Source organism: Lolium perenne, chromosome 4, assembly GCF_019359855.2.
Source record: "Lolium perenne isolate Kyuss_39 chromosome 4, Kyuss_2.0, whole genome shotgun sequence".
In the NCBI taxonomy this organism is placed as follows: Eukaryota; Viridiplantae; Streptophyta; class Magnoliopsida; order Poales; family Poaceae; genus Lolium; species Lolium perenne.
In genome coordinates, this window is record NC_067247.2 from 167,393,102 (window position 1) to 167,414,987 (window position 21,886).

General features: G+C 39.7%; 2 protein-coding genes across 4 annotated transcripts; both read left to right on the forward strand.

Annotated features, from left to right (window-relative positions):
• The first annotated feature begins 2,231 nt into the window (after positions 1-2,231).
• On the forward strand, positions 2,232-8,311 carry LOC127294783 (protein ZINC INDUCED FACILITATOR-LIKE 1). 2 transcript variants are annotated; one of them, XM_051324680.2, is made up of 17 exons: positions 2,232-2,515; positions 2,877-2,917; positions 3,276-3,336; positions 3,470-3,572; positions 3,685-3,787; positions 3,866-3,919; positions 4,009-4,071; positions 4,156-4,205; positions 4,289-4,364; positions 4,957-5,154; positions 5,483-5,570; positions 6,817-6,902; positions 6,991-7,098; positions 7,291-7,335; positions 7,427-7,515; positions 7,797-7,840; positions 7,994-8,311. In XM_051324680.2, exons 1-17 carry the CDS (start codon positions 2,359-2,361, stop codon positions 8,095-8,097), a joined length of 1,470 nt encoding a protein of 489 aa, XP_051180640.1. In that variant the 5' UTR covers positions 2,232-2,358; the 3' UTR covers positions 8,098-8,311. The 2 variants fall into 2 exon arrangements, with proteins under 2 accessions (XP_051180640.1, XP_051180641.1); XM_051324681.2 differs by lacking the exon at positions 2,877-2,917 and having other exon boundaries at positions 2,234-2,515.
• Positions 8,312-10,238: 1,927 nt separating this feature from the next.
• Positions 10,239-20,283, forward strand: LOC127294782 (protein ZINC INDUCED FACILITATOR-LIKE 1). Of its 2 annotated transcripts, none has more exons than XM_051324675.2 (17): positions 10,239-10,666; positions 15,342-15,382; positions 15,593-15,653; positions 15,782-15,884; positions 16,011-16,113; positions 16,185-16,238; positions 16,324-16,386; positions 16,468-16,517; positions 16,591-16,666; positions 17,114-17,314; positions 17,886-17,973; positions 18,688-18,773; positions 18,860-18,967; positions 19,197-19,241; positions 19,338-19,426; positions 19,574-19,617; positions 19,891-20,283. In XM_051324675.2, the coding sequence occupies exons 1-17, from the start codon at positions 10,459-10,461 to the stop codon at positions 19,992-19,994; spliced, it is 1,524 nt and encodes a 507-aa protein (XP_051180635.1). In that variant the 5' UTR covers positions 10,239-10,458; the 3' UTR covers positions 19,995-20,283. The 2 variants fall into 2 exon arrangements, with proteins under 2 accessions (XP_051180635.1, XP_051180636.1); XM_051324676.2 differs by lacking the exon at positions 10,239-10,666 and adding an exon at positions 13,288-13,910.
• Positions 20,284-21,886: the final 1,603 nt, after the last annotated feature.

Here is a 21,886-nt window from a genome sequence, read left to right on the forward strand (position 1 = left end):
AGAAATTTTTCTCATATAATTCAAATCATACACAATTTTTATACAAACTAGATGATGCCCCGCGCGTTGCAGCGGCAGAACATTCGTGGAAGGTAAACAAAGTTATATTATTAAGTGGCAAAGCAGCAAGCTGAGATGGCCGCCTATATAAAAACCTGGTTAATGAGGATCACCTTCAACTCATATATCAAATTCAGCATGTTTGCAATGCTTTCATAACGTCTTTGTATATCTGATTTGTCTTTTTTTTTGCCATTTTCATTTGGTAGGTAAAATATAAAGGATGTTGATCTGTGTAATTTGGTTTGCTCACTACTGGTGCACTTCCACTTATAAATATGAAATAAAAAATGTGATTTTTGGCACGAAATTCTTCACTTTCACCAAAAGCAAAAATTAGCGCCGGCTGTGCCAGAGGTGGTAACCTGCTGCAAAGAGACCAAGAGAGAGCCAGGCCGAAGGTTTAGGATCAGTTGAACCATGCCATGGAGAATCCCGGCATCTATTGTGTTTGTCAGTTTCTAGTGTCAAAACACTGTACCTAGCACATCTTGTACTCCTCTACTTAAATAAAAATTAGGCATTATTTCCTGCTGATTTTATTTCATATCATATGCAAAGTCTTGTTATCCTTATCATTCCAAATGAGTAGATTATCTATAAGAGAGTGCAAATTGATAATGGACTAATGCTGGTGAAACCGAATTGTAGAGCATCCCAAAATAAGTTTGTAGAACATTAACAACGAATGAACAATTAATATTCTGAAATGTGTAACCAAATCAACATTACTGGTTAATTATGCAAATGTTAACATATGTACAATACAAAGATGGCACCGAGAAAATGATGTGGACATCAAGATCAAATGATAGATTGATAGGTCTTAACAGGCAACGTGATTAACAAAGAATGAAAAAAAAACATTGTAACATCTATGTGGCAGCGAGATCGATTCGAAGAAAGGCAGCATCAGGCAATACTGGTACACTATTCAGGGCATCAGTGGACGACGGCGTAGTTGGACATTGGGTATTACCTTGCACTGGAGTCTGCCATCAGGGGAGAAAACTTAGGGACGATGGTGTGTTAACATGCAATGCCCGCAAGTAAAAATACATATTACTGTTCACTCGTTGCTTGCTCACGCGGACTAAACTAACCTTAATCCCTGCATGTTGCCCTACACGTTTTATGAAACATGTGCAGGCGAAAAAACATACTTCTGCTCCATGGCACTCACAAGATGCACTATCAATTCCACACGCTCAAAGGCAGTGGCGTAGGGAGGCATTGGCTCATGGAGAACGTAGAAGGTCGCCACAAGCCAGCTCTCTCCCAAGAGCTGGACCTGAAGACTGATGTACCGGAGGTAGCTGTGCTCTTCCTGTTTGGATAGCGGCCGGTCGCCGGCGCGTGGCTTGCTTCCTTTGTATGTCTCACCGACCTGGACGGCGGAGGTAGACTACACCATCCCCGCAAGCTAGCGACTGGCCCATGGCCGGTATGCTATGAATTTATAAGCTGCAAGCTAGCTATAGCTTGCTAAGGCATAAATGAGGAATTTGAAGCTGAAGAGATACTTAGCGGTTTAATACAATTGATTGACTAATTAGGAACTGAAGTGTCGAATCGTGCACTGCTACCTTGCGGTTGTGGTGGCTGAAAATTGATTGCCCATCCAATCAATAGATCAGTCATGCACTCATTTACCAGCTAGAAAAAAGGAATCGACAAAGACAAATAGAAACGCAAGCAAATAACTGCATGTCCTTTATTTTTGCGGGTGGATAATTGCATGTGCTAGCTCTGAGAGAATATTGCTGGGCTAGAAAAAAGAGCTGAGGTGGCATGAAGTGGTGGGCCTGCTGATGTGGCATAGCTGCATGTTTAGAGAAATATGTTAGTGGGGATGAACTTCTTAGTTATATAGGATTCTAGTAATCAAAGGAGCCGTGGTGAGCTGTGCAATCAACTAGTACATAATGAGCTAAATAAGCTCGAAAGAGAGAGTAACTAGGACAACTAAATACGGTGCACACATATCATTTCTCTCACCAAGATTCCAGAACAAGTACATGGTACAAAACCAGAGGACATGTGAAGATCAGAGTAGGGAACAATGACACGAGCGACTGCCAATGATGCCACGCACGCAGATCGACTGGGATTCTAGGTGAAACGACAGCAGGGAGTAGCTCCAGTTAGAAGCTTACAATATACTACTCCTCCTACATGTCTCGATCAACTTGTATTAATTCACGGCAGCTGAGCACATATACGCCAAACCAACTCCTTGGTTAATAATTGCGGCTGCACAGACCGAGTGGAGCTGAGCTAGTGAGAAAGGATCGATCGATGGCCGGCGGCGAGGCAGCAGCGCCGTTGCTGGAGAAGAAGGCGGCGGTGTACCATGAGGGGTGCCCGGGCTGCGTGGTGGAGCAGCGGAAGGTGCTCAACCCCGGCGTCCCCTACAAGCAATTCTTCCACATCTGGATCATCATCCTCGTCTCAAGTACGTATCTGCCTACTAAGTTACTTCTGCCTTCTGCATCATATCCCTCTCTGCTTGCTCTTAATTTGAGGTCAGGTGATGTGAAGCAGAGCATTTTTAGCTGCTTGCCACTTTGCTTCTTACTATTAAAAGCTGCCCGCTAGTTTCAGTTATCCGTGGCTAAACTAATGAGGAGCTTCAGTTCCTTCATCGTCTGCTCCTCGTTAGTTCCTGAACAATCACACCGATCATTATGTAGCTACCTTTGTTTTCCATTGTATTGCATATTTGTGTCTACCTTTGCTGTCTTTTTCTTCCCGTCTTAGAATTTGAGTATTGATGTAAAATATGTATTTTTAACTCGTTCCTCTTGTCATTTTAGGTTTGCCAATATCGTCGCTATTCCCCTTCTTGTATTTTATGGTACGTTTATCTGGATGTAATAGAAAAAAAAAACTAGTGCTTATGTAGCTATGTGTTTTCACCGTTTTCTTTTTTGTCAAGACAGTAATAAAACTTTAATCTTGAAAGTATATACGTCTGTGCTACTTTGTATCTTAACTGTGTACATAGCTTGTGCCTATATTGCATCTGCATTGGTCATCTTGCTAGTTAGTTCTCCATGTATCTTGGCAACATGTTTGTATCTTAACATTCTTCTTGGAAATGGTTATCTTGAACTATCTTGGAGTAATTTTCTATAATTAAATATTTTCCCAATATATTCCACAACCATACATAACCTTTGAAAAATATTGTGTGAATCCCTTCTGAAAAACAGATTCGAGACTTGCATGTTGCCAAAACAGTAGAGGACATTGGATTCTATGCTGGATTTGTTGGTAAGAACCTTCCAAAATATTTCGACTTCTTAGTTCTAAAAGTTAGTATATATTTACAGACAGTTACAAAACCGTTATCTGCGTTCACTGCTCCCCAAAAGAATTATCAATGGCATACTCTGACTCCTTGCAGGAGCCTCCTATATGCTTGGTAGAGCTTTAACCTCTACTGCTTGGGGGATGGTAGCAGATCGTATCGGGAGAAAGCCAGTTATTGTGTTCGGAATTTTCGCCGCGTGAGTGCTCTTGTTCTTTGTTTACATAAGAATGAGTGTAGCTACTATCAACATTGTCTTTTCAATATGACTTGTGACCCATCTCTAATTCATGATGTTTATTAAATCTCAGGTTTCTATTCAATCTTTTGTTCGGATTAAGTGTTCGATACTGGATGGCAATATCTACACGATTTCTCGTTGGTTCAATGAATGGTTTAATTGGCCCTATAAGGGTATGTTGGCTTATCGACATAAACTTTTGTTTGGTATCTGAACAAGTTATGGTTATTGACTCGCAATTAATCCTGCAGGCTTATGCTATTGAAGTTTGTCGACCAGAGCACCACCCTATTGCATTGTCACTTGTAAATAACTTAATACATACCAAACATTTCTCAGCATACTCTAATTCAAAATTTTAGATTATAACGCTCAAATTTCTATATGACTATAGGTTAGCACAGCATGGGCAATAGGTCTCATTGTTGGGCCAACAATTGGTGGATATCTTGCACAGGTATCCGTGGGAAACTATATGATTGCAGAAGTTACGGCATCATGCATTGAGCAATTAATATTTGTGTTTTGTTTTATTTGCTAGCCAGCAGAAAAATATCCAAAGTTATTTCCCGCTGAGTCATTATTCGGAAGGTAATTTTGTTATGGTAAAGTATGTTGTATTAGATTAAGAAAAACAACCCCTCCAGCCTTCTAACTACTGAATTTCGTTATAGGTTCCCATATTTCTTACCTTGTTTGTGTATATCGGGCTTCTGCTTTGTTGTTCTTATAAGCTCCATTTGGCTCCCGGTATGTACAATTAATCAACATTGTTTCCATTGATTTAAAATAAGCATGGGAGACAATAATATATGTGGTTAATGAAACATGAAATGGTTTCAATTCAAATCCATACAAATGCATAAAAGTTAAAGCGTTGAGCAATAAACACTATTACTTCAAACCCCTAAATCAAATGGCTTGAACCACATCCAAGATGGATATATATATATCTGGCGTTGGTGTTAGGTGGTAAGTTACACCCTTGTCCTTCACCATGTAGGTTCACCATGTCTTCTGTATTAATAAATAACTAAAAATATGTAAAAAAATTAGGACATATTACATGAACACAAAACCACCATAAAATACTTTCTATTGCTTCAAGGGAATATTGAATTATAATGCTTATCAATTTACATTCCTAATTTTTATAATAAACAAATCCATGCAAAAAAAATAACATGCTCTAGCTGATTTACTAGATCCCAAAAGCTCACTCGATTGGGTCCTAATATCTTGCACTAGTATAATACCAGTAATGCATAGTAAGGCCGGGTTGGACATGCATTTATTCTCTACGTAGTTCTTAAGAACTTAATTAGATTTTAATAAATTTCAGGAGACGCTGCACAACCATAAAACCAACATAAACGAAGATGATGCTAGTGAATCTTTCGTTCATTTTTCTGATCCGGAAGAGCTTATCGGGCGTAACATCACTTCAACTACGAAAAAGAACTTATTGAAGAATTGGCCACTGATGTCATCCATTATTCTGTTCTGCATTGTGTGCTTTGATGATATGGCTTATACAGAGGTACTATATTGAATTTTGTTTCTTTTGTGTGGTGATACTTTAAAGATAATTGTCTCAAATAAAAATATTATCTAGTTCAGCCTAGGGTGCAATTTTTTAATCGTGAAAACATGATAATGTCCACATTGTTTCCTTGGATATAAGCAATAAAACTACTATCTAGTCTAATATAGCAAGCCAAACGACAAGTGTTACCATGCCTTCATGTTGCATGTGTCAACCAGTTGAATAATATCCTTCATATATCTTTGTGCCAATCATAAAGTTTATTTTCAACACAAATTGGTTCTATCACCTTAAGTATGATACTTCGGATCACATATTATAGATTTTCTCTTTATGGGCTGAAAGTGACAGAAAGTACGGCGGACTAAGTTTCACGTCCGAGGATGTTGGTCAAGTTCTCGCAATTTCAGGTATGGGCATTTGCTATGCATGGTAATTATTTGTATACGATTTGATCTCTGGCTCCTTGGAGCCCAGAATTTTAAAATAATTATGAAATCCCCAAAGTTCTAGGAAATTTCAAAAAAAAAAAATCACACGTATCCATTAATATTTTATCTACATATATGTAAAATTTCACTAAAGGTAATTTTCATTTGTCCACTACATGCAAAAGTAGATGTGTTATAGGAAATATTTTTGTACTTACACGCATAGGTGTGAATGATTTCATCACCATCTGTTTTGCTTTGAGTTCGGATAAAAGGAGGAGACAGAGAGAGCTATTTTCCATGTACCACGGTGAGCGGGAATCTTGAGGAATAAATCGACGGTGAAAAAACATCCACACCCATGTGTGTATGTACAAAATGCATTCTAATTATATCAAATAATACATCTATTACAGATCAACATATCTATATTTTGCTCATGTACAAAATTTGAAGGTACATAGTGAGCACTTATAAGTATTTTTCAACCAAATCTCAGAATTTTTCGAAAATAAATAATGTGTTTTTAAATTTAAAATTAGCCTGAAGGAGCCTTTGATCTATTTGTGTTTTTTCGTTCATATTCATCACTTTGGTTAACTTCCCATCATTTGTTGGACTAGTTGAGATATGCTAACAGTAGTTGTTAAACTGAAGATCACATACCATTTGACAAGAGCAAGAGAAACAAGTTTTTATCATAGTTTGCATATATTCGGTTGGAAATATATGTATTTTTTGGCTACCAGATGGGACGTAGTGTTTTGTAGCTCAGGCTACATGCGCCCCTTTCTAAAATATTATAAATAAAATTAAAAGTTTCAAAAATCTAGAAAAATCTAGATGTAGGCAACGATGTATCATACCGACGTGCAAAACATCATCCAAAATCTTTCAGATTTGTTTTTTTTTCTAGCCCAAAATAGATGATGTTTCGGCTTGAGATTTTACATGTTGATAGAATACATTATTATAAATATCTAAATTTTTGTTAGCATATTTTGAAACTTTAAAATTTAGTTTTCAAATTTTCTCAAAAAATACTACATGTAGCCCGAGCTACATTTGGAGTTTTCTCTACCATATGTGGTATATTTGGTTACAATTTTCTTTGTGGTAGAATAGAATCATGATATATAAGAAATGTTGCTTTACATAAACATTTTCTAATTCAGTATTGCATGAAATAGTATTTAGCTCTAATAATTCATCTGTTTTTGTATAGGTGCTAGCATTATTATATATCAAACATTTATTTATCCGAGTATCGTTAGAGTTCTGGGGCCAATCAGTACCGCTCGTGTTGCAACGGTGAGCTCTAGTTATATATCATGGTTTTTGTAGTGAAAGTTCACTTTAATTTCGAAATGATTACTATTGATTCAGATTAATTTCACAGAGCCTATCTATGGTGCTTCTATTTACCTATGCACCAATCACGCATCTCTCGAGACCCTGGTCGTCAATAGCAGCAAATGTGGTATCGGTGCTTAAAAATATTTTTGTCGTGAGTTTCCATATCCTAAAATTCGTTTGTGGCCTGTTTCTTGTTCTTATCATTGTACTCGACAAATGAGGCATTTTTATTTAACAACTATGTTATTCCTAGGTCCTGCTTTTGTTGTAGAAGACTAACATGATACAGCAACATTATGTCAGTATTCTTACTAACCCTGTCCATTTTGTTCATACGTACCAGGTTTCCATCGTTACATGTTGTTTCATTCTTCAGAATAATGCCGTGGTATGTATGTTCACATTGTATACACTTCTTTTTTTTAGAGAAATTGGATTTACTGCATCTCTTTAATTGTGTTTGTATATGGGATTAACAGACTCAAGATCAAAGAGCAACCGCAAATGGCTTAGCAACCACTTTGATGTCTTTTTTCAAAGCAATCGCTCCAGCTGGAGCTGGCATTGTGCAAGTTTAAATCTATTTATTATTATTATCTACTATTTACTATAAACACAAGCTATTTTTAGAGCATCCAAGTTTAATTTCCTCTTCAAAGGTGAGGAATTGACCGAGAAACTAGCATCATATACTCCAACCTTAATTAGTTTTGATCTGAAAAACAATTCAGTAAAATCCTGGTGACCTTTGTATTTATGTAAATGATGATACTAATTTATTTCAATTCTAAGAATAGTTTTTTACAGTACTGTGTTACATGTAAAGATTATAATAATCCAGCAATGCAGGTTTTCATGGGCACAGAAACGACAACACGCTTTCTTCTTTCCAGGTAATTGATGTCCAAGAAGTGCTATTCTCATTTAGAAAATAATAAATGGACAATTTTTTTTTTGTTCAATTTGTTTCTAATCAGACTTGGAGCCAAACTTCTTGTAATACAGCATCTGAGGTTCAGTAACCATCCTAGTTTTGTTATATGTAGGCGACCAGATGGTGTTCTTCCTTTTGGCGATTGTCGAGCTTGTGGGTTTCGTCTGGACATTCAAGCCGTTTCTTGCCGTGCCAGAACAATTTCCTTCAAATTAGCAGCCCTGATTGATTTATACGTGCTACCATTATACAGTAGAACTGTACTAGTACTATACCATCCTCCTACTAGCTACATAGCTCTGGTACCTGCTGGAGCAGTTACTGAAGGCCCAGCTTGCAGTATCAGTGATCATTCACCCGAAGTGACACGAAGCCTATGTATGGCAGACATATTCTCCAAAAAAGAAGTATGGCAGACATGTTTGAATTCTTTTTTCCTTTGCATATGCATCATCTATGCATGGCTTGTCATACTAATCGGCGAGCTATAATTAATTATACAGGCTAAACTTGTCATGATATGCAAGTACTCTGTACTCCATTTGTTTTCATTGACAATGTCAGCAACTTGAGTGAGAAATCTCTGGCAGATGTACGCATGTTTGTTTGATAGTGGATGCTAATGCTATAGACTCCTTCAGACTTATCATTTTGACGTGCTCTTGTGAATGAGGAAGGAAAAACTGAAGACAGCCCATCCCTTCACTTGTCGAGCTGGCGAATTATGATTTTTGTAGGATAAGATATACTTGTGGACATACGCAATAAACACGTTCTTTTTCAATTCAGATTAATGGGAGTACTGCAGGCACAGGACAGGTTGTTGAGTCGTTCAATGCCGGAAGAGTCACTAGAGCGCGCTGCCTGGCTGACGTAGGGCCTGACGATTAAAAATGTTGCAGCAGAACATTGTCTGGCCGTTACAACCGTGTCAAAGTAGCGTGCACGGCAGCAAGGCTCTCCTGCGTCTCGACTTATATATATTGAAAAAAACAAGTTTACATTTTTATTTGATATTGTAGATTTTTTGTCTACAAAATTGGTTACACTTATGAGACGTTGATTTTTGGCAAAAATATACACATTGTTTTTGAAACGGATGCAATACCATCCTATCAGGCCTCGTCTCGACTCTCAAATAAGAATCAGTTGGACGGTTCACAAAGGAACCTACCCGAGTTGATCGACGAACATTCATGCTGCCTCCACACCTGTCCACAATCTAAGCCAACCGATCATTCGATTTCCCTTGTTGCCATTGATCATCGGCGGTGTATGAGTCTGTGAGATCTATTGTCTTATTTTCCTTGGACTCCTTTTACATCTTTAGAGCATCTTCAGCCGGTTCCGGAAAAATATCAATGCCCAACAGCGTTCCCCAAACTCTTCTCTTGTCCGACGCAGCCCAGTTTCATGTACAACGTCCCTCAGGCCATCCCCGACCCACTAGGCACCGGACACGAGCCGCGGGCGATGTGGCAAAGGATGGAAACACTAGTCATAGACATAAATGGAGAGAGCCCCATCTCGACTCTCAAATAATAACCAGTCGGACGGTCCGCAAAGGAACCTGCTCGAGTGGATCTACAGACATTCGAGTTGCCTCCACACCCTTCCACGATTTACGCCAACCAAAAGCTTCGATTTCCCTTGTCATTGATCGGTGGTGTAAGAGAGCTATGGTCTTATTTTTCTTGGACTCCTTCTACACCTTTATCATTGTCAAGAATAGGTTCTCCTTTTCTCTTTGCTGATGGATAACCCTAACTCCTATGTCGCTAGCCCTCTCTCCTTGGTTGAGGTGCCCACCATAGTGCGCCTTCTGTGGTGGCTTTTCCCATGTTGACGCTCAGCCCTACTGCGTCCCGTATTCCACCTCTCGGTATATTTCCTCCTAGTTAGGTGCGTCTGAAGCTAAATCGGGGAGCTCCGCATCTTGGACAAGTTTTGAGTCATACTTTATTATTTTGGCCAACGCGGTTGTTTAAGAATAATTGGAACATAGCTTTGAAAATCATGTACATATTAGTCTTGAAAATATTTCGTAAATAAATATTGTAACTTTCTTAGGTTTATGCGCGTGCTATAATAATATTGATAATACTAATAATAATAATACAAATTAATGGCCAAAATTGCATCTTCTTAAAGACGATACAGTCCAAGACAAGACATGACGTATTTGTGATGAGTAATAATGCAGTATATCTTACACCGGTGGATCTCGATTTGTTTCTTCTTCGTAATAGATCCGGTGGTTATAGTCCAAGACATTACTCCTACTTATATTTGTGATGAATAATAAGTGCCCTACATACACCGGTCGATCTCGATTTTGTTTCTTCTGGGTAATAGATCTCGCGGGCCGCCGGGCATGGCTACTTGATCGCCACGGAACCAAGCGAAATCAATCTACAAATAGTATCACCCATCTCAAGCACGTGCGGTTCCATTCGAATCATTACATATAGCCCAGCTCCCGCAACTACCAACCTCCCATATAAATCCTTGGTAAGAGTTCTTTAGCAGCAGCCTAGTGATCTCCCCATTACCCCGCACGATCAATCGTCGGTCGATATGGTGGACCAAGATCACGATGGGCGGCGGCGACAGGAGGCGGAGGCGGCGGCGGAGTCGTCGGTGCCGTTGCTGGAGAAGAAGCCCGGCGATGTGCCGTACTACGTGGAGGGGTGCCCGGGGTGCGCGGTGGACCGGAGGAAGGCGACGGACCCGGGCATCCCCTACGGCAGCTTCATATACATCTGGGTCGTCATCCTCTGCACCGGTGAGTACTCCATCATCGGCCACCACCACCGTGCATCCCCCAATCTCCATTCATCCTCCTCCAGATTAATTGATGGATTCTTGGCTGAAAATCCCATCCATCAATGCCTGGTTGCTTGCTTGATTCGATTTACTACTCTGCATGCGCGCTCGACCGCATTGCATATTTGCATGTTCTCCACGAAGCAGCTGTAGTACACGGTATTTTATTTTGCTGGAGTGCGGAGTACCTAGGTGAAACTAGCTGCTTGTACAGGAATAATAAAAGAACAAAACAAAGAAAGAAAAAACAGCCAGGAGAAATAACATATCAGAACACAACTCCCGTGACTAACTAGGCAAGCTAGCTGGATATGCAGACAAATTACAGCCAAGTTGCTTAGTTGACCAAAGTTTGGAGAGGGGGAGGCCACTGAAGCAAAACCTCTATCGTCATCGTTTGACTCGTGGTACATATATAATTAGCTGAATGGCCGGGAATGTTTCAACCACAAGAAAATGAGCGGCAGTCGCGTGCTGGCTCCCTTAGTCTATGCATACGGCATACATGTAGTCACGATGAGCTCCTACATCAACACGTTTATCCTTGGCAATAAGTTGCAACTGGGGCTGCTCGTTCAGCCGATGAATTTCAGTTCTAGTAGTACAAAATTAAGACCATACACGAGGAGGCTTCAGTTATATAGTATCGATCCAAGTAGGTACAGTGGTACATACACCAACCAACAAGCTAGTCCATCGAATTGAATGGATATCAGACTCGGTGTAAGTACCTGTAGCTAGCTAGGCGACCTACCACACAATAACATTCTTTTCTTCATTTTCTTTCAGTACTCTTGAACTGAAGGCACCAAATAATTTTGTACGGCTGACTTGTCATAACCTGAGAGTGTTAGCTAGTCACCGTCATGATACTCACTCATATCACGTACTGTAGTAGGAGTACTATGATTTATTCGTCCAGTTCGAAGAAAGCGCAAGTAGACAAAACCACACCCATACATTGTCCCAGTCACAAGATCCCATCCGAGAGTGACTTCATTCACCATTCCTTTCACGCGAAACCTAGTACCAGTACTCCCTTTGTTTCATAGTCGTGATTGTAGTTTAAATTTGAACTAAAATCACGATAAGAATTATGAAACAGGGTGGGTAGTATTTTCGTTATCTTTTTCGTCTTATATGCAACTTCTTATTTCAAACTCCCCTGGAGCATCCAAAGACGCGCATTTTCCGAATTTATGTGTTTAAAGTTTGAAAGTTCTGTGTTCATTCCTTGTAGAACCCAACCAACAGCTACAATAAGACAACTTTATGTGCTTGCTTTTTTAAACCAACAATCTAGAAATTTAAAACAGCCCCACCTGGAGCGCATGCTACCTCCTAAATAAAAGAACATTTCAAATGCTAAAAAATTGTAACATATGCACATATTCATTTCCCATGTTTGTGTGTATGTTTTTAGTAAAAAAGGACATTTATGCTACACATGTATTTTTTTTTTTTGAAAATTGTGCACCAAACACGATTCTGTACATCACCTTTTTTTTTCTTACCTATAACCTAGCATATCCCGTGGAGCAGACAAGAGCGTTCATTTTCAAAATGGTATGTGTTATGCTTTAAAAATTATCTATGTATTCCCTACAGAAGACAATTGTATATGATTGCCTTTTCTAATACCACCAAAACTTAATTTCATAGAAGTGTCCCACTCTCCATACCACAAATCACCAAGATGCAACTTTGACAACTAATTTCTATTGAATGTATGAATGTAGACACAAAATCACAATATTCTACGAAGTACTTGTCGAAAGACGTATACACCCATGAGAATCAAATCATCGCTTCATCATGGAGGAAGAGAACCATGATCACAATGGGATAAAGAAGGAGAAACCAAAACACCCCCAACTACCGATGTTAGCTGTGAATGCCGTACTGGGACATATATTTGTCCGGAGCTTCTTGCGGTTGGTGAAAAAAGGGGCGCGTTTGATTCAAAGGATTGCATAGAAAATTTGTAGGGTGGGATTCGCGGGGGAGAAGGGTGGGCGGATTGCCTTCGAATCACCGAGAAGCAGGGTCAGGGATGACACGAGTCAAGTTTGTGTTGTGTCCGTACGCATGCAAAACAGATCGAGATTTAGGCTCGCTTTGGATCCAACCTAATAGAAACACGAGCAGGCCAAAAAAAAAAAAGAATTCGGTTATCACGTTGGGCCACCAATTTTGTCCACCATAACCTTTTGAAACACGAAACATTAGAGATGTCCTATGGATTGGACATGAGTGGCACGGGTGAAAATGATGGTAGAGCGTCCTGTGGCCATGGCCCCATAATAATAGGATAACTGGGCTCCAAATAATATAAGTGGCCATGGCCCCTGGGGGCTAGAAGTTGGCGAAGAAACTGAAACCATGTTTCCATATGGCCATATAGCCCGACGAGATGAGATCCACACATGTGCCTGATCCAGTGAACCACGAGTTGGACTTGTCGTACTCTCCCAGGCCAGGCCAGTCCAACCCGTCGCCGTCGGCAGGCGCCAACAATTTTCTCCCTCTCTCTCTCTCTCTCTGCCAAAAGAAACAAGCAAATTCTTGGCTCCAAATATGCCCACCTATTCCTTTCAATCTCCGGTAATCTCTGACGTCACAACAATGGGGCGCGGGAAGGCAACATCCGATTGGCGCGGCGCGCAGGCCTAAGCAAGCGTCGATCGCGACGCGACCCCCCGCCGCGGCTAGCTGCGCAATTGCTCTTGGCTTCCTCCTCCTCCTCCGAGCGGGTGGGAATGCCACGGACGGCACTCGCGTCGGAGCCATTATCGGGAAGGAGACAGTCGCCTCTGGCGGTCAAGGTGTCCCACCAGCACGCCCTTATCGGGTAGCGGTGGCCGATTTCGCTTCGCTGTTTCTCGATTCAGGTTCTTGAGGCAATCTGGCACGGGAAAGGCGCGCGACATTGGGCGGTCTCTGGTCTCTCGGTTCCGATCGAGCTCCTTTTTATTGCTCGACTCGAGGTTGTGAGGGTCCGGGAGGCGGGTTCGCTTGATTGGTTGGGTCTCACTCAGCAATGGCGACGAATGAGGGGGAAGGGAGTTCGCCGCTGCTGAGGAAGAAGGAGCACTACTACCACCCCGGCTGCCCGGGCTGCGATCACGACCGGAGGATGGACCTCCAGACGGGGATGCCTTACAAGGAATTCCTCTACGTCTGGATGATCTGCCTTACAACCGGTACGGCCCTCTTCTGCCCTTGCAACCTTATTACTAGGTGGGAGGTAGTAAATGACAAAGACTATTGGAATTTTCTTCTTCCAGGAGGTCACTGTAATGTAGTACTAGTAGACTAGTAGTATACCAGGAGCGTTTATATATAATTTCACATCTCATGGCATCCCTCGCGCGCGATTAATCTACACAACGTCCTGCGCTAATTACTTCTTGGTGCTACTGGCCTGGCCAGCGTCTTTGTTTGCTTATCACAACAAGTGCTGAAAGTTTGCACCTTCTCCCATTCTGGTATGAAGATGTCATGGTCTGGAGATTTGCTCGACATACTGTTGATAAACTAAAAGTTTTGCAGCTTATTGTGTTCATTTTTCCTGCAATGTTCATTTATCGAAACCCTTTTCGTAGCAAAATTCCGTGTGCATTTCAGATCGCTGGTAACAAGTGGCAGCAGTCCGGACATTACTTTAATCGTGAAATCCAAATCACGCTTTTGTCCCAAACGAAGCTCATCATACTATATACCAGTAGCCTAGTCCGAATTCAACTGATTGAGCTCATGGAAACTAAGCCTAGCTCACGTGGTTTCGGGAGTGATAATCTTGCTACCTTGGTTCGTTCATCTCTGTGGACAACAAATTTGATTTATAATGTCGGGGCTTCCCTTGAAACCGCCTGAACTCTTGGGCTAATTTATTCGTGATGCAAATGCTCCTGTTCAGTTACGATAACACATAAGCTGGTGGGTGAATTGTTTAAGTGTTTGCTTCGTTCTGGCTGACCTCATGAGATGGAAGTTAACATACTTGGATGAAGATGGCCTACTCTGTAAATTTACTTTATGTAACATTAATTTGTGGAAATTTCACAGCTAAATTTCCCTAGTGAAATAATATTTGCTTACATAACTTTTTTGTAGAGAAACTAACGATGCTTTTCAGATCACTGCCATCGAGCAGCAGCTCTGGCATAATCCTTTTTCTACTTATCCAGCTCTTGCCAACGTGTTTTAGTAGTGCTTAGATTTTTTTTTTTAGAAAGTTAAGACAATTTAGCTGAATAATACGAAGCCTCAGTTTGTGGTTGCTGAATTGTGTTGTGCCATGCTTATTTTATAGTCTTCTGTAGAAAGTTAGCCACAAGAATAGGCAAAACCTGGTTAAACAAACACTAAACTAGGGAAAATGCTGGTTGCGCAATCATGATTATCATAATCCACCTCAATGCCAAACGCATCCGAAATATCTATGAAGGTTCCAAGTTAGCATTTCTGAACTTACCTAATAAACAATTGTTACTATGGAACATGACGGTTTTTATTAGAACATTGTTATTAATGTTTCCATGTATCTATATACTCAGTATGTTGTTCTTTTCATAAAAAAATTATATTCCGTATTTGATGTTTCTGATATTTCCTCTGGTCTTTCTGTCCAGCTATACCAATATCGTCGCTATTCCCCTTCTTGTATTTCATGGTATGTATTATCATCTGGTTCTTCTTTTTTCTAATTATTTTAGCACACTGAATTAAATACTTACATCGCCAATGATTAGTCAGCCATATCAATGTTTATTTATTTTTATATTTCACTCTTTCCTAGCTATCTTTTCATATCTGTGCATGCGTCAATCTCTGAAGTGTCAGTTTCTAATAAGTCTCCATACTACCTCCTCCTCCTTTATAGATAAGAGACTTGCACATCGCGGAAAGAACAGAAGATATTGGGTTCTATGCTGGGTTTGTAGGTGAGTTTCTAATTAAACTTTGATTCTAATTTTCAATGGTTGAGTACTTGAGTTTGATGCTTGTAGAAATTGTGAACTCTTTGTGTTTGTCTAATGTGATATTTTCTGTGTTTACTGGATGTTTATAGGTGCCGCTTTTATGTTTGGTAGATGTTTGACTTCAACTATTTGGGGCATAGCAGCAGATCGTATTGGGAGGAAGCCAGTTGTGATATTTGGTGTTTTCTCTGTGTTAGTAACAGTTTACCTCCTCTTTACATAATACCAGTGCATATTAGAGTGTGACTGTTTACTCCTGTATTTCAACTTCTAATTTTCTGAGGTGACTCTCTAATTTAATTCTTGTTAATATCACAGGGTAATATTTAATGCTTTGTTTGGGCTTAGTGTTACCTACTGGATGGCAATAGCTACAAGGTTTCTCCTTGGTGCTTTAAATGGTTTACTTGGACCAATGAAGGTATGTTGAATACTGAAGCTCTTTTTTGGTTGACTGAGTAAACCTGATGAATATGTGTCTAACTTCTACAGGCATATGCTATTGAAGTTTGCCGGCCTGAACACGAAGCTCTAGCACTATCACTTGTAAGATACACATGTGAATCCATGTAGTATTAATTTCCCTTCTTTAAGTAATTTTGATTTTGACATCTTTTTCATGTGAGTTTAGGTCAGCACAGCATGGGGAATAGGTCTCATCATTGGTCCTGCTCTTGGAGGCTACCTTGCACTGGTACGAAATAGATTTTTTAATACAATTTATGCTATAGTCACCTGTCATTCTGCTTATGATGACCTTGTTCTTTTGATGCAGCCTGCAGAAAAATATCCAAATATCTTTTCGCCTGACTCGCTATTTGGAAGGTTTGTGTAAGCAAATTAGAGTAACCCAGATAACTGTTTTACACAATACTTACTTTTTATGGAAACTTGCCAGGTTCCCGTACTTCTTACCATGCTTATGCACATCAGTGTTTGCTGCCGCTGTTCTGATAGGCTGCATATGGATGCCGGTATGTGATATATCAGCGTTAGCCTCCTTGAGTTTGCAGTTAGTCTGATTTCCAGGTCATATTTGCATTTGCTATTTAACCTTATGACCTGGGCTTGCACAAATGGGTTCTATATTCATGAATATTCCTGGCTGAACCTTATAATTTCACATCTTTTCCTAGTAATATTAGAACCAAACATTTCACTTCAGACATAAATTATTGATCTTCAAAATTATATGCTTCAGGCATACTATTCAGAGTTAATTTATAAGTACATGTTTTTTGGTAAAATAATTTCTTTTGCATAATAGAGAATGCCTTTTTATTTTATAATCTTCAAAGAACTAGTGGCAGGAGTGAAAACAACAACACTATCTGGAATGAAATTGTGGGAAAACAAGTTACTCTTAAATGAATCTGTCCTAATTGATTGACTGTTTGTAAATACCTCTCAATGTATTTTAGGAAACGTTGCACAAGCATAAAGTAAATGAGAATAGGAATCAAAGTGTCGAATCTTTGGAGGCCCATCTGATTGATCCAAAAGAGAAGGTTGAACAAAGTAATAGTCCGGATACCAAGAAGAGCTTATTCAAGAATTGGCCATTAATGTCATCCATAATTGTTTATTGTGTCTTCTCCTTCCACGACATGGCTTACACAGAGGTACTATTTTCTATTTTCTGTCTAGGTAATTGAATATTCCAGAAACAGATGGATGGCTAATTGTTCCTAAATATTCTTGCGGTGAATGGCAACATGGAAAATAGCTATTAAGTGTAGGATTGATGAACCCTCTTCTTCAGAGATCTGAATGGGCTCGTTGATCTGGGAAGGTGCTTCTATGGTATACCCGTATACCGATGTATAGACGGTTTCTGTAACTGTGAATATCAATTAACTGTCCGTAGTGTTACACTTCCCTGAGCTCTGGAACCATTTTTGTTTGGAAATTTGTTTAGCATAAACAGTAACTTATCACTGTAAAAGGACTTCAGAATCAGGAGTTCAGCTTAGATTAGAGAATAACAACTAGTAATATCAATCACAAGAGCAAACTTTCTAGAGGAGTGTTGCTCCAGTTCATAAATTGGTTCTACTTGTTGTGCTAACATTTGACTCAGATTTTTCGTATTTCTCATACATATGTCACTAACACAAGTTTCATTGGCTCTGTCATAGCTAATACACTAGCTGTTTAAAATAAACCTCAATTTTATTTTGAAATAAACTTCAGGTGTTCTCTCTGTGGGCTGAAAGTGACAGGACATATGGTGGACTCAGTTTGTCATCTGAAGATGTAGGCCAAACACTTGCAATTACAGGTAGCTTTCTCTTTCTACTCCCAGAGTACTTCTGTAACCTTCAATGGGAACACTAACGGGGAAACCTACGGGAGTATGTATATTATTAATAAATATAAAGCAGAAAATGATTAGGAACTGAGTGAACTCCCAAACATGCTTTGGGAGATGAAAAGTAATGATTCCATAACCCTAGAAACAATATTACCAGGATCAACCGGACCTCTTCACTTCCAGAATTTTCATGTTGAACCAATATATAGGAAGTAATCCAACTTTATAAGTTGCCCGTCTTTCCCACCACAAAATTATTCTTACGGAAATATTTAGCCAGTTCAATTATGCAGGGCATCAAATATATGTGTTTAAGGATTCTTCGTATCAGTCATTCCGAGTCTATTAGTAGTAACCTCTTTCCATCCATGTTTGTTTGTTTGGTGGAGTGTTGTAATCCTATTTGTCCAAATGTTCCAGCAAATCAAAGTAGCCCCCAGATTTTCTACGCAGTCATGAAGTATCCTGGGCTTCTAATATTGCTCCCCTTTGTGAAGTGTTGATTAAATTTAGCCGGGTGGCACTCATACACTGGAAAACAATTGTTAGCATTACCCCAGAAGCTGAATGAACTCTGCAAAATGTGCCCTTAATCCACGTTCATTATTGCTGGGTTTTAATACTTGGTACACCATTATTTCTATTAATAACATTGACAGTATCCTATCTTCTCAATTTCAGGCTCCAGTCTTCTTGTGTATCAACTCTTCTTGTACCCGCGCATCAACAGGGTTCTTGGACCTATCAAATCATCTCAAATCGCAGCTGTGGGTGAAAGCTACTATGCTACTGTTTCATTGCTGAAGTTCTCTCTTCTGGCTGTATATCTGAACTATTTTGACTGATCTTGCAGGGCATATGCATACCTATTCTCTTTGCCTATCCCTATATGACGTACCTGTCAGAACCTGGATTATCAATTGTTCTGAATATTGCATCAGTCATAAAAAATAATCTTGGTGTGAGTATTCTTCAGTCCCATTTTAGAATTCTTGTTACCTCAAAATTGCCTTAGTAGATAATTCAATAGATAACAATTATGATTTTTTTCAAAATCTGTACTAGTGCTTTGCCACCACTTATGAGCTTTACACTTTGCTCTCTTGTTTTTGAGACGTTGGGTCTTAGATAGTATCTTTGTATTCCAGATATTACATGTTAACGATTGTGCTCCATGACTATTTTATCAGGTTACCATCATTACAGGCACTTTCATCCTTCAAAATAATGCCGTGGTATGCTACCCATAATTTCATCTTGATTTTAATACGTTTATAATAGACCTCTGCCGCAAGTCTGAAACTGACTGATAAGCATGTAATTACTAACAGCCTCAGGACCAAAGAGGTGCAGCAAACGGGTTAGCCATGACTGGAATGTCCTTTTTCAAGGCAGTTGCTCCTGCAGGCGCTGGCATTGTGTGAGTATACTTTGTTCCTCATAGCTTCTATGAAGTATTTCATATGTTACAGGATAAACATTATAGATCACACTGCTATGTTGGCAACTACAGCTAAACATTATGTACTTGAAGCTCAGAAGTTTGCTTGAATTTTCATAAATGCAGGTTTTCATGGGCGCAGAAACGACAACATGCTTTCTTCTTTCCAGGTAAACTTTGCTATTCTTTTCTCAAGGAAAGTCCAATGTACAATTTATTTCCTAATGTCGCTAGTTTTTCACCCGTGTTGGTGCTATATACTCCCTCCGCCCCATATTAATTGGTGTAGTCATATATTATGTCCAGTACAAGTCTACTCCTGAACTGCGTCAATTAATTTGTGCCGGAGGGAGTACTATTTTTAACATTTCAATTACTAATTGAGATATCTTGTACGTTTTACTGCTGTATAAACTTTTTTTTTCCACATTCCACTCGTACAGGTGATCAGATGGTGTTCTTTCTGCTGAACATCATTGAGCTCCTTGGACTTCTCCTCACATTCAAATTCTTCCTGGCCGTGCCAGATAAATCTGATAGCAACTAGCTGTTCAGCTATTGTTCTAGATATTTTTTGGGATAGTTTCCCAGATGCCGATGACTCATGGATCCTGCATCTGCGAGGAGAAGGGCTTAAGGCGCCCTTATAACAGGATTAAGAGGTGGCCAGGTACAAGTTGTGTTGTTGTGTGTAAGATGTAGGAGCACTCCAGTAGAGGAGATGCAACATTTGTAAGTAGTGATGTAGTAAGAGACTGCGGCTCGGAATAATTGGCGGAAATGGACTCAGCATAATTGCTATATCTACCCCTATCTATTTTAGGGGTGTTCAAGAACTGTTCAATGTGAAACCGTAGAAGTCAGCACAAGTAGCCTTGTTTCTTTCACTGGCCACCAAATTAGTAGGAATGAATAATAATAATGAATTTCCAAACTGTGCACGGCAAGATCAGCCGTCCCATAATGGCTGATTGAAATAAAGCACGCAATCGAACACTTATGTAGTAGATCTTATCCCTCAATTTTCGTCATTGCTTTCTATTTCTTTAGCGGCTTGCGTGGATTTGCACTGCCCTGATCTCTGGGATATTCCCGCGCACCACGGAGAGGCAAGCCGTCGCGCCACCGGTTAGTCGCGTCTCCTAGCTCACTCCAACGATGCAGATCTACACCGTTCCGAGCTTCCTAGAATTCACACTTCCACAGTACCCCAGAATTCCGTATAGAGCGCCTGAGTTCCCTCCAATGCCTCCAGACGCTCGATTCGTGCTTGCCGAGCGGCGCAGAAGAGCATCGTTGCCGTTGTTTGCGCCCAGACACCGTAGACGACTCTTAGCAGTCGCCTTCGTACTCTCCCTCGCCCGTAGTGCCGTTGGGAGTTGGCCAGGTCGTCCCACAAGGCCACAACCATCGTGTGTCATTGTCGTCGCCATCTCAGCCGTCGTCGTCCAGGCCTACAACGTGCGGTCTCGGATTCGGCATTGCCGTGATAGCAGGCCCGCCAGCCAGACCAGAGAGCAACGACCTCAACACAAGGTATGAACCTTCTAAGACCGACCATCGTAGCTATGACATGCAATAGTTTGTACTCCCTCCGATGATTAACACATAGGTTACTTCATTAAGATAAGCTTCTGATCAACATTTATATTTTTAAGATGGACTTATGTGACTGTTGTTATGTATTAGTTAACAGTCAACTGTCTGTGGCGGAGCTAGGACTAGGAGCTGGTGATGTCAAACGCCCAAAATAAGTGACATGTATGATACCAGTGAGGTCAATATTTACAACTTTTAGGGTCAAAACTAATGTATTCATATTTCATAGCTAATAGCATGGTGTGCATCAGATTTTTGTGATGTCAATTGACATCCTATACACCATGCAGCTCTGCCACTAATAAGCCTTACTAATAGTAATGAAGGTAGTATATGGGTTTTTTTTTTCTTTCTCTATTCTTAGTGTTATTAGTTAATATGCCATTGTTATAGATTGTGGACAGAGATTTGGTGCACATGAGCATCAGTGATCTCACTTCGAAAAATAAATTAAAAATCATATTTCTAAGCTTCATAAAAATCTTAAAATAAATTATGATGTAGCCGGTATTGTATCCCACAATCGTGTAAATTTTCAACTGAAAATAATGTGTATTTTAGGCTGCACAAAAATAACAAATGCATAAATCTGAGTATAGTGATTCAAATCTACAAAAAGAAAACAGATTTTGTCATTTTTGTATAGGTCAAAAAACAAAACATTTGAAATTGAGATTTTGTAAGTTAGTGGGGTACATCATTAGGTACTTTTAAAATTTTATTACATAATTTTTTAAAACATATAAATATAATTTTCGAATTTTTTAATCTGGCAAGAGCACTGGTGCCCAGCTTCCAATATGACTTTTCGATTGTTATATAAGTATTTTAGCATATTGT